The 13,245-nt window shown below is 37.5% G+C and overlaps 1 protein-coding gene across 1 annotated transcript in view; it reads left to right on the top strand.

The window, feature by feature from the left end:
• Positions 1–13,245, top strand: part of LOC122815022 (leucine-rich repeat serine/threonine-protein kinase 2-like) — a 2,570,681-nt gene that overhangs the window by 874,990 nt on the left and 1,682,446 nt on the right. Inside the window, 1 exon segment of the mRNA XM_044087274.1 lies at positions 11,775–12,025. Within this exon segment, the coding sequence (XP_043943209.1) occupies positions 11,775–12,025 (251 nt within the window).

Here is a 13,245-nt window from a genome sequence, read left to right as displayed (position 1 = left end):
CTTGCTTATCTAGACATTGTGGGAGGTAAAAAAAAAAAGCAGAAGTGAGTCAGTGCAGTATCTAGCTAGATTTGCTGAATGAGAGTAACTACGTTGTCCATCCATCCATCCATCCATCCATCTATCCGATCCACAACCCCTTTTCCCATTTTTATAAATTGGGTCAGGGTGTCATTTCAACTGCAACTGCATCAGCCATAATACAGGATTATGGGAAAGGGCAGCCAGTTAACCAAATACTCAGTAACAAATGCTTAAGTTTAGTTGTCTTAAAAAAACAGTGCTGAAATGCTATAGTTCTTTTTAATACACAAATGTGAACCAACCCTTATAAAAAGAGAGAGAGGAGAAATTACATAAAATATCGAATTAAGCATGCAAAAATATAAATAAAAGTTGAAAAGCAACACCTTGACTTCATGGTATACTGAACTTCAGACATGACTATGACCCACACAACCCCAGTTTGAAGTGCTGTTGGAACTTGAAGGGGGAAAAAGGGGTTAAGTGGCCATTGCCTTTTCACTTATCCTTGGAGGAAAGGATGGTCCTAGTCTGTTGTTCAAACATCAGTAGGTGGCAGCTTGCAGGTAGTGAAAGAATGGGTGATGTGGGCTTGACATTACCAAGCCAGTGACGGTAATCATTATCATTAGCATGTTACTGGAAGCATGCACACCTACTGGAAGGGCGTACTAGTCCATCATGGTGATATGTGTGCCAATGTCAGCCACACAGGGGTTGAGCTAGGGCCACTGGAAATACTCTCAAGAGCCTTGGATACAAACAAAGACACAAATCACCCCCAGGGCTGCCTGCATGATGACCAAAGACAAATAAGTGAGGTCCATTTTAGAATTCCCAGATCAAAGCAAGTTTATGAAAACAAGGAGTTTCAGAATGCTTACCTTAGAATTTCTTTTGCCTGTCTTGCAAAAGAAAGCTTTTCTAGTGACTCTGTACATTCAGGATGCTTACTTTTGTATTTCAGTCTGTGAACCTCACAGGCGATTTCTCAAGTCCTGGGTTGGAAACTTTAAGTTATCAATGTACTTCCTTGCCTTTTGACCTTTCTGTGGTGCCCAGAATGAATTATGAAATATTTGGCACCATTGCACACACAATCCTGAGGAATGGAGATATGATGAAATCAACAGGAAAAGGAGAGTAGTATTGTTGGTATTGAAGTCATCTTCAAGTCTTGGTGAGTACCTTCACATGGTCTATTCTATTTTCACAAAATCTCACCAAGACAGCACTGATGTATAGACTGTACCTTATATAGCATATATCATGAAGAGAGGTGGTTAAAAAAATTAAAAAGACAGCTGGGTATACAAGTCCTAGGAGTGCACGCAGGTGCCAGGACTGGAAAAATGGCAGTGTAGAATCTTCAATAGACAGAAACATTCTTACAGTGGGGGTCGGACAGGCTCAGGGGGAGGATGAACCCCTGTTGTAGAAGGAAGTAGTAGTCCACAAAAACTGACAAGCCAAAAAAGAGCCATAAAAATGACAGAGTGGAGTGTTGAGGATAAGAAAGAAATTATGTATTATTATTATTATTATGGAAGAAACCCAGAATTTCCTGATAGAAGATATTCAAAAAGATTAAGAGATAAATAAGAGGGAAAAAGCTTCAAATGCAAATTTGCATTCATTAATTTAACAGCTTCATAAAAAACTTTACATAGACGAAGAAAGTTTGAGCCGCCTGGAAAAAAAGTGACAGATGAAGAGTGAAAGTGTAAAGAACAAAACAGAGATTTTTGAAAGGTATAAAACGGAAACATTGGCATGGGGAAAAGAAAGATCTGAAAGCGTATTTATGCAAAGGAGAAAGCCAAACTAACTGTTACAGAAAGAGCAGCTCCAAAGATATTTGAAGAGAAATACAAGTAATGGCACCTATGTAAACATAAAGGGGGAATGTAGAACAGAAGATTAGTAAGTTAGAAGTTAAACAAATAGAAACTGAAATTATGGAATACCTGCAAAATTAAAGATTTAGTGTAGAAAGTCTAACACAGGTTATGTCACAGCATAATGGAGCAATAAGTCCCAAATTGAGGAGAAACAGGTGGCGCAGGGGTCATCTGAAGAAGTGTAGGTATGGGAAAAAAGAAATTTGATGGAGTACAATATTTATGCAAGGAGAAAACAAACTAAAACTAATTAATACAAAAAAAAAGCTGCAGCACAGATACTTGGAGAGAAATACAAGAAAAGGTACCAAATATAGAAAATTTAATAATACAAAAAATAAGAAAACAAAAGGGTAAAAGTAGAAAAGAGGATTAGTAATGCAGAAGTTAAAGAAATAGAAACTGAAGTTATGGATTGCATGCGGAGTGAAGGATTTAGTGTAGTAAATCCAACTCGGGTAATGTCATAGCATGACATAACAATGAGCCCCCAAATAAAGGCAAAACAGGCAGAGCAGGAAGCATCTGATCACTTGCCACATGATGATGCTGTGGAGTCTTCAGAAGGAAACCAGTGCAAAAGTTCAGTTGGAGTTACACAACAAGGGAAGGAGGAGGAAACAATGACGATTCTGATGCAGGCAATGTTGTGGAGTGACGGATCAATGAGTTCCCATATAAAGGAGTGACAGATGATGTAGGATGCAGCTAGAGAGGGTATGTTACAGGAGACATTCTGGAACTTTCTATAGAATACCCACAGGAAACAGAAAGCAAAGAACATGCCCTCAATTTAGAAGAAAATGATCTAAGGGAAGATTTACGTGATTTAATAGAGATGGAGAGATATATTAAGACTGACGAAAGAAATGGATTAGAGAAAGTAAATAACACCTGAAATGTTAGAAGTCTGATAAAACAGGTGAACACAGTAATCAAGACTGTTAACAGAAATTCATGTGATGTAACAAAAGTAAATAGGATATATTACTGTGGAGCCAAAATAATAACAGATAAAGTCTTACCACAAAAATATAGAACAATAAGGGGAAAGGAAGGGAAGAAATAACATGCCATTATGAAAGCATTGAATAAAGAAAACTATTAAGCAATTAAGACAAGAAGTGTCACTGTTAGAAGACTGTAGAAGAGGGAACAGATCTACAAAAATAGAAAGATGTGATAAAAAGCAACACACACAGTACCATAACAGACCAGGATCTATTGTACATTATAGCTTATAGTAAACTAAAGAAATCAGCACAGGCAGAAAAAACTTGAAGATATGCAGATAAATATAAAGGAAAAGTACAAAATAAGCAATCCATTGATGACACCAAAAAGTTTTATAGAGAACTGGGAAATAAAGCAAAAGGGACAGAAATGCCACCAAAAAAAGAAGAAATAGACACATTTTGTAGAAATATTTATGAAGACCCTGTGAAACATAAAGTTGTTGAATAGGTAGAAAAATTAAAAGAAACCGGAAGGATTTCAAATGTACACTATGTGAAATGGGCTGAAGTAATGGCCAGAGAAATTTTAAACAAACTTAAGAAAAGCTCCTAATTGGAAAACCCCAGGACCAGGTGGAGTACCTAACTTCTGGCTAAAAGTAATAATATCTTTGCTCAAAGATGTAATCTTGAGTAAGAACTACTCATATGCACATCCAGAACAGACACCAACCTGGTTAACAACAGGGAAAATTGTAATCCTTCTTAAGAGTTAACTTGTAAGCCATCTTAAAAACTATGGAGGAATAACTTGCCTTCCAACGATGAATCTGAATCTTTCAGCTTTTCCCTGGTAGGGGTTGCCACAGCAGAGCACCGGTCCGCTGTTGATTGGCAGTGGAGTTTTACGGTGTCAAGTTGCCATCTCGGCGCCCAACCTTCAGAGAAGACACATATACACATACACACACAACACACACACACACACACACACACACACACGCAACACACAACACACACACACACACACACACACACACACCTGCATGTCTTTAAAGTGCACTCGACCACAGGGAGGACATGCAGTCTGCACAGAAGGAACTCCAACCGAGAATTGAAATGAAGAACCTCTTCCTGTAAGGCAACAACGCTAACCGCTGCACCACCGCGGCCTGCTAACTTGCCTTCCAACTATGTAGTTCTAAATGACTATAAAATGACTGTAGACTCTATCTGTATCAATTCCAGTATATAGCTTGTACATCGTTAGAACTTGCCTTCTAACGATGTATAAGGTTTATACTGGAATTGATACAGATAGAGTCTATAGTCATTTTGTTCTCATTTAGAATAAAACTCAGTTGTGGCAATAGAACAAAAAGGGTAATAAAAGAAAGTCATATGGAACAAAGGATCATTTGTTGCTAAATAAAGTCATAAAGTCATAATGGGGAGTTGTAGAATCTAAGTATGGCATGGACAGATTACAAAAAAGCATTTGACAGCATCCCACATTCATGGATAAAGGAGTGCTTAGAGATGTATAAGATGCACCTTACATTAATCAGTTATATTACAGTGACCATGAAACAGTGGCAAATCACTTTGTTGTTAAGCCATGGCAAAGAACAAATTACCCTGGGGATAAAAATTCAAAGGGGATATTCCAGGGTGACTCTTTATCGTTGCTGCTGTTTTGTCTTGCCCTTAATCCTTTTAGCTGTTTACTTAGCAGATTAGGTCTCACTTACAATTTGGGTCCCAGAAAACAAACTTGCTTAATGATTTTTTTATCTGTTTTTTTTTTTTGTAGATAACTTAAAACTGTATAGTTCATCAGATAAGTTGAGAGCACAAGTGCAAGTGGCTAAAACTTTCTCAGGTGATATAAGAATGACATTTGGTCATGATAAATGTGCAAAAGCAGCACTTAAAGCAGGAAAGTTGCAGTACCAAGAAAACATTGATCTGGGTTAAGAATGTGATATAAAGGAACTTGAACAGGAAGGAGTATGTAAATGTTTGGGAATTCATGAAGGAATGGCAATAAATTAGAACAAATGTGAATAAAACTATGTAAGGAGTAGTTCAGAAGAGTAAAACTAGTATTGAAAACAGCCTTGACATCCTGGAATAAAGCCCAAGCTGTAAACCAATTTGCCCTTCCTGTTTTAACTTACAGTTTTGGTGTGATTGACAGGCCCCAGGAGCTAATTGGATCAGTTGGACAGAAAAGCATAACAAAAATGCTTCAGGCTTATCAAATTATGTGTAAAAAATCTATGTATACCAAGATTATATATTCCACTATATTCCACACACTGAAGGAGATATGGACCTCTTCAAAATTGATCACATGTATACATTTCCAGTTGTGGAACTGCATACGTCTGCTTGACCTCAAGAGATCCAAATGTAGTGAAAGTTTTAAAATATGAGGAGAGGACCTCTAAAATGATCTCCCTGCTTAGTTTAGCAGAAGCGTTCAGGTGACAAATGGGAATGGAAATTTCACCAGAAGTAGAAAAAAATCAGAGAGCAACTGAATGTGCCAAAAAAACAAACAAAATAATATAAGGAGAAGGATCAGATGAGATGGAAAGAGGTGTGGAAAAGCTGTAACTATAGTGGCAAGTATAGAGATCTGGAACAACCTCATGTTGATCAGAATTTCATACAGGAATGGTTAAGGAGAGGTGACTTTCAACCAAAGGATGAAAAGGTTAATAATGGCAGCCCAGGAATGTAGACTACATGCACATTGGTTTGCAAAGTCACTGAACATGTGGGAGCAACAGACAAATGTGGGTTCTGTAAAAAAAAATTAAATAAAATTGGAAACAGTCGCACACCTTTTTGCTGGATGTGATACACTCATGGCAGAAGGGCCTATACATTAAAAGGCACAGTAATGTGGCAAGAGTGTTGCAGTGGGGATTGTGCAAACAGTACAATATAGAACTAGCTGAGAAACATTGGAAATATCAACCGCAAATTATTATAGAGAATGATGAAGTAAGTGTACATCACATGGAATCACCCATTACCAACAATTAAGAAAGTACCTGAAAAAAAGACAAAATAGCATTCATCATTGAAATTGCTATACCTAACAATTACAATGGGGGGCCAAAGGGTTGGGAGGGTGGCCTAATGGTTAAGGTGTTTGCCTTACAAACACAAGGTGCAGGGTTTGATTCTCACAATGTCTCACGTAAAGTGAGACACAAAGTCATAAAATGTCAAGATCTGCAGGCAGAAATGAGAATAATGTGGATAAAACATACCCAGGCAGTTCTAAAAGTAATAGGAGCAATGGGTCTAATAGAAAAGAATCTACAGCCATATTTAGATATGCTACCAGTACATGTAACTCCATAGGAACTGCCGAAGAAATCATTTCTGGGCATATTGCAGGTGCTGCGAAGAGCACTTTTGGCTAACATCAAACACTGAAACAATACTAATTTTATGAACTTTAATTATACCATGTCTTAGGAATGGGATCCATTATCATGGTATTAGAAACTCAAAAGATTTGGAGAAATTAAAAAGAAAGAAACGTCATGTATCTTCCTTGGCGAGGGTCACTGTAACAGTAAACCCTAACATTTGGACCTATTTTTTTATCTGTTTTTTTTTTTTTTTTTTTTTTAACTTGGTGTTTCTAGATTATTGACAATCTCCCTCCAAGGAATCATGCACATTGGGCACAATCTTAGTTACTAACATAAATGGTGTGGGACTTCCTCATATATCCCACATGATTCATTTATTCTATACTTTCTTCCTTTCTTAATGTTCTCTGAATATCCTGCATCCCTCATTTTTTGTACAGTGCCTTGCACTGTAATAGGTTCTATATTAGTTGTTGATTCCTTTTTATGTTCCCTTTGTTATCTTCCTCATGCAGAGTTTCATTAGAGTACAACTAAAATCCCTTGTCAGAGGCACAGCAAGCAGTTGTGGCACCCTATGCTGTTACCGAACCTCTCACACATCCAACCTATCAACTCTCTGTCGACATGGTTGGCATCAGAGTTTACTATAAAAACAGCCATCTACTGATACCCATGTCCATATTCCCCTCTGAGGTTCTTAGGTTGATGTTGAAGTGAAAGGATGTTTACAACCTGGTTGTTCTGTGGTAGGATAACAGGAATAATTTCTTACCAGAACCTGCATCTCAGGTTTCCACTGTTTATTAGCCACTTCCCATTTCACCAACATTTGTGGTTCAGATTTAAGTTAGGAACAAAGGTGATGCTTTAATTAACCACTGAAAGACATTAAGAACCAATACTGTTCACTGACAGAGCTTCCTTTTACAAGTGTAAAACCAGAAATTTCAGGTCCTGAATATCCAGTAAATAAATAAACACACAGACATACATACATAAGTAAATGTAAACAAACAATCTGCTCAAAAATAATGAAAAAAGTGAAGTTTGAAACTTGCTGTTAGACCATTAAAGCATTTTTGCAGGAAGCGGCACCCACTAATGAGGACTTAAGTTCACATTTAAAATAACTGAACACAGACCATCGCCCGTATGCACTAATATACCAGACAATAATGTCTTCTGTTTCTTTAGAATATGAGAAAATATGTAAACTTTTGTGCTGTTTTGATTCCTTTTCCTCAGTATGTGCATTTGGACTAAAAGACTACTTCCTGTCATTCTTCAGTTTCAAATCTCCAAAACATTACCTTTAGTGAAGCAGTGGTAATATGAGAGAGCTGTTTTAGTGATGGTATGGTATGTAGTCCCAATAGATTAGTATGCCATTTCAGCAAAAATGAATCACTGCATGAAAAAAAAAAAAAAAAAAGATATTGGTTCTGGGTTAAGTGTTGGGTGGGGATCCTCTACCTCTTCCATTAATTAATAGAGCATCCTCCAAACTCCCAGAACCTCAGGGGAAGTTTGTGGTTCTCACTGACATTTTACATCAGTGTATTGAGATTTGACAGCCTGTACAAATTCTGTTCATTGATTGAGCTTTGTTCACCAAAGAAATATTATGCTGGGACGTTCAGGCTCTCACAGTCGAAGAGTGGGGCTTCATCATTGAAATTGCTATACCTAACAATTACAGTGTCTCACGTACAGTGAGACACAAAGTCATAAAATGTCAAGATCTGCAGGCAGAAATGAGAATAATGTGGATAAAAGATACCCAGGCAGTTCCAAAAGTAATAGGAGCAATGGGTCTAATAGAAAAGAATCTACAGCCATATTTAGATATGCTACCAGTACATGTAACTCCATAGGAACTGCAGAAGAAATAATTTCTGGGCAAATTGCAGGTGCTGCGAAGAGCACTTTTGGCTAACATCAAACACTGAAACAATACTAATTTTATGAACTTTAATTATACCATGTCTTAGGAATTGGGATCCATTATCATAGTATTAGAAACTCAAAAGATTTGGAGAAATTAAAAAGAAAGAAACGTCATGTATCTTCCTTGGCGAGGGTAAACCCTAACATTTGGACCTATTTTTTATCTGTTTTTTTTTTTTTTTTGAACTTGGTGTTTCTGGATTATTGACAATCTCCCTCCAAGGAATCATGCACATTGGGCACAATCTTAGTTTATAACCCAATACTCAGGCATTTTTTACAAGCTTTCTAATAAGAAACCAGATCTATTATAGCTGACCATGTAAATTTAGTTCTTCTTTCTATAAAGCCGACTGTAAGGTTAGCTCTTCTGTCTATTTCATCTGCAATTGTTTCCTTACCAACTGGTACTCTACCTTTTCAGAGAAGGGAGTTTTCCAGACAGATTCAGAAAGAAATGTTATACTTACATTGTCAATTAGTGCATTAAATTATTTGGCCATATCTGTCACGCTAGAATAAAGCTGTAGGCGAATTCCAAGGTTTTTTTGAAAAACTGCTAGACTGAAAAGAAAAATGTTGATCTAGAAAATCTTGCAAATACAGTAGACAAAATAAGGGTCTATACATTCAAATTATTTTATATGATGGTGTGGCTAGAATAGCTGTGACAGATGTTCATTAGAAGATGTGCTTGGGTAAAATCTGGAAAACTACTACAGGATGTCAAGGCATGTATTTTAGATGTCTCAGTGGCATGAAGGCATCTTTTGGCAGCCAGTTGTAGATTCTTTGAACACTTTGCAGAAGAGTAAAATTACCCAAGCATCTCATGAGGGATATTATCCAGCAATTCTTCCTTTCAAAAAAAAAAAAAAATCTTGCTTCTATTAGACTTCTACAGAAAAAAAAAACTGTACCAGTCCAGTAACCTTATCTACTCAGGCTCACATCACAAACATCATGTTTCTACTCATCTCTCCAGGATCATACCACTAAACATCATGTTTCACATCATCAGTCCCTTTTAAGTAAAAAACATGATAAATAATGTTAAAATAAGGCAATATTTATTGCATGTTTTACTTTTGCATTGCTACTGCAAACCTTGTAGTATCACAAAGTTCCTAGGGCTTTTCAAATTTCAGTCTGCTGTACATTTATGCCAACCTTGTGTGTATGTGTACATGTGATTGTGTTTCTGTGTACAAGCACATGTGTGCTGCAATGTATTAGCAGTATTATAACAATTTTGCATTCATACATTAGTATGATATTTCATAAGTCTTCTTTTGACTCACTGTTTAGTTTACTATATGTGATTCAGTATATGATTTGGCTTTCATATACGAATCATATGACATCACATCCCACACTAAAGGGATTGCTCTTCACAGGCTGCTTTTTAGTTTGCCATCCAGCACAGAAGAAACACTTTTTTTTTTTAAATAATTATGCAGCTATAGTTTCCTACTTCATTAGAGAAAATGTATTGCACGTTGATCAACTGAACTTATACTTACTGAAACGTATTAGGGCTTGTCATGTGTTTTTATTTACCTCTGTTTATGTCCTGTTATTCTGATAGTTGGGAAAGCACAACTATGTTTTAGCTCAAAACTTATCCCCTTTTAGTTGGTGGGATTTGACATGATAACACCTTCCCAAACTGCCCACATTATGCTATAGAATAATTCATGAAACTCTTTTTTTTAATCAGCTTTTGATGAATGTTAGTTGATTGGAGTTTCAGATATGGACCCCAGAGGTAGATATACCTCTGGCAGTAAATGAGCCTGGAAGGCCACTGATGCTTGTAAGGACTTTAGTTAAGTTGCTATGCCCCTTTCCCTTCACATGCTTGTGTCATTCAAGGAAACTTGTTAAGCCATGAGGTATAGTCTTGGTACTAGCTCTGTCCCAGGCCTGAAGTCAGAGACACCTCCAGACCTACCCACTTGATCTTTCTGGCAGCTTTCCTGAGCTGTGGAATCCTTGAGAGCTACAGAACAAGGGCACAACCTGCCACCATGTCATCCTCATCCTTCTCACCAGTGAAAGATGAGCAGGCTAAAACCTGTCATTTCTTCCACCCTTGCAGACACCAACAGACAGCTCTTTTACTAATCAAACTCAGGTTGCCAAGTCTTAAGGGTTTACACATCTATGTCATCAGAGAAACATAATTCATTGTGACTGCTAATTTATTTTTATTGAGCTGACTTGGGCTTCTGCTTTATTTTTGATAAGTATAATTCGAGAAAAGTGGTTTTATATAAATCCTTTGAGGATATCAACAGTTTTCATCACCCTAAATATTTTACTAGGAAGATGGCAACAGAGCCCTTTCCTTGCTTTAATCTTAAATTTAGACTGTGGCATTGCATAGGAAATGTTCTAGGTATCATGTGCACATACAGCCTGTGCAGAAAGAAGATGTTGATCTGTTAGCTGTTTATAGAGAGTAAAGTTCTTTTTTTATCATTGTCTTTGGGGAGTGGGATACCCTGGGGATTAACTTCTTCATGAGTCAGGAGGATGCTACCCCCTCCCCCGTTATGTTTGATTCAGCAGGGCAAAGGTGCTTTAATGGACCATTCCATCATTTATTCAAATTCCTTGCTTCATAGCAATGTTCAGAAAATAAAAGCTAAACCTTAATCTTGTGACCTTATGATGTATGGAAAAGGTGTGGTTTCAGGCTCTTAGATTGCTGGCAGTAGTGGAAACTTTCTAAAAGGGGCAGCCATGGTGGTGCAACGGTTAGCATTGCTACCTCACAGCAAGAGGTTCTCCGGTTCGATTCTCGGCTGGGGTGCCTTCTGTGCGGAGTCTGCATGTCCTCCCTGTGGTCGCGTGGGTTTCCTCCAGGTGCTCCGGTTTCCTCCCACATCCCAAAGACATTCTGTAGGTGGATTGGACACTCAGTTGGCCCTAGGTGTGAGTGTGTGCCTTCTGTGGAAGGTTGGGCGCCGGGCTGGCAACTTGATACCATAAAACTCCACTGCCAATCATGAGCGGACATGTGATCTGCTGTGGTGACCCCTAACCGGGAAAAAGCAGAAAGAAGAAAAAGAAGAAGTGAAAACTTTCTAAATACAAGTCGAGGAATTCTCCTTCAGGTGGAGTGATAACTGGATCCACACCAAGGCTTTGTTACTCTTTTAGAATCCCTGCTCCCACTGGAACTTTTAGTGAGAGTCTCAGTGGTCATAGAAGGTACCAGGAAGTTGTCTTCTCCCTTTTTTTCAAAGTAGACGTGATTAATTTAAGAGCCAGGGTTCTTGACCTATTTCAAGCATCTACATGACCGGTCTCAGTTATTCTAGGTTCAAGGTGAGATTAGTATTCTACCCATGAAAGCAAATACAAATAAATATAGATAAAAGGGCTTAGCCATTAACTTTGAGTGTAAAAAACATAATGGTTTGCCAGAGGCAGCTGGAATGGAAGATTTGACAGGAGAATTCTAATGTTAATTTAGGTATTTTGTATGATTTTCATGTTTCTAATACATACTTTATCTTAAAATATTTCTGTTTTAGATTTTGAAATGCCTAACTGACCTAGATCTGCACAGCAACAAGTTTACTGTATTTCCTGTTAATGTACTGGAAATGCTGCGCATCTCTCACCTTGATATTTCTCGGAATGATATTGGACCAGCACTAAATTTGGAACCAAATGTTAAATGTCCAGCACTAAAGAAACTTAATGTTTCATTCAATCAGCTTTTATATTTTCCTGACTTTCTTGGAGATGTTGTGGAGAAGTTGGAAAAGCTTCTGGTGGAAGGGTAAGTCTACATATTGTTGTACTTCAAAATTTCAGTCAGCTGCATTAAAAGTTTTTCAATATTTGATGACAGCTATACTTCCTGTTGCAATTAATTAATTTTGACTGTATTGCATTTATATGTTTAAAATGGAGTCATTTCTTGACAACAGTAGTGTGCCAAGAGAAAAAAAAGTAGATTACTACAACATTGTCCGCATTTACTTTCTTTGATGTGCATTTCATTTTGACAAACAGCATACATAGCAAGAATGCAAACTTAACCTTGGTTTTCCTTAATGACATCACTGACTTGGAAAGCAGTGTCAACAAATATAAAATAATTTTTACCCTTATTCAGAAGCCAACTAAAAAAATAATTCCTGTTCAAACAATCTACCTGTAAATGCTTCCCGGTGTAGCATGCGTTTTAATCTACGCCTCACACAACAGTTTCTTCAACTGGCTAATTTACTAAGTACCGAAGACCGTACACCCTTTTCTTCTCCACACCCCATTCACTGCCCCTCTACCTTTTACACTGTTTCTCAGCTGTTTTCTTCTCTCCATCTCTACTCTTCACCACCACCCTTTTTTTCTTCTCCGTCACCTCATCTAAAACGTATGTAATGTTTATATGTTGTATGTACTTTGTATCTGCCAATTCTGTTACTGCCCTTGCAATGATTTGTATTCCTACTAAAAGTTTTGTCATGTACATTCCATTCAAGTCTGTATACTGCAGTGTTGTTCGTCTCACTTGTCTTGTCAGGATGGAATAGATGAACCAGCGTGGGTTATGTTCAAGCAGCTTTATTATGTACAAACACATCAGGAAATGAAGTAAATAACTTTAACTTAGATAAATTTGTATATAGACTAACTATCTCTCATTCATGTTCACTCTGCGGCTGCACTGTCAAAATGGCTCTGAAGCTAGCATGTGCTTGCTATTTCTATGCACTTTTAGTCTTTAGAAATGCTTCTTAAAGGTACAACACACACACACACACACACTATTCTACATCCTCCCTCTTTGAGAAATAAGTTATGCATCATTTATGACCTTGACTGGCATGCAATAAATAAAGATCATTTTCTGATGTGCAATTTTACAAAACTAAATATGTGTAGACAGTCACGTCCAACTTGCTGTGTATTTCACACTAGGTTTAGAGATGCGACCATAATGTGTGATTAGGGTTGCCACCTTCCTTCACGGCTAAAACTGGAGCAAAGCCA

This window comes from Protopterus annectens, chromosome 11.part0 (genome assembly GCF_019279795.1).
Source record: "Protopterus annectens isolate FY-2018-M chromosome 11.part0, PAN1.0, whole genome shotgun sequence".
In the NCBI taxonomy this organism is placed as follows: domain Eukaryota; kingdom Metazoa; phylum Chordata; order Ceratodontiformes; family Protopteridae; genus Protopterus; species Protopterus annectens.
Note: the sequence above shows the minus strand (reverse complement) of the source record. Positions and strands in the feature narration are given on the sequence as shown.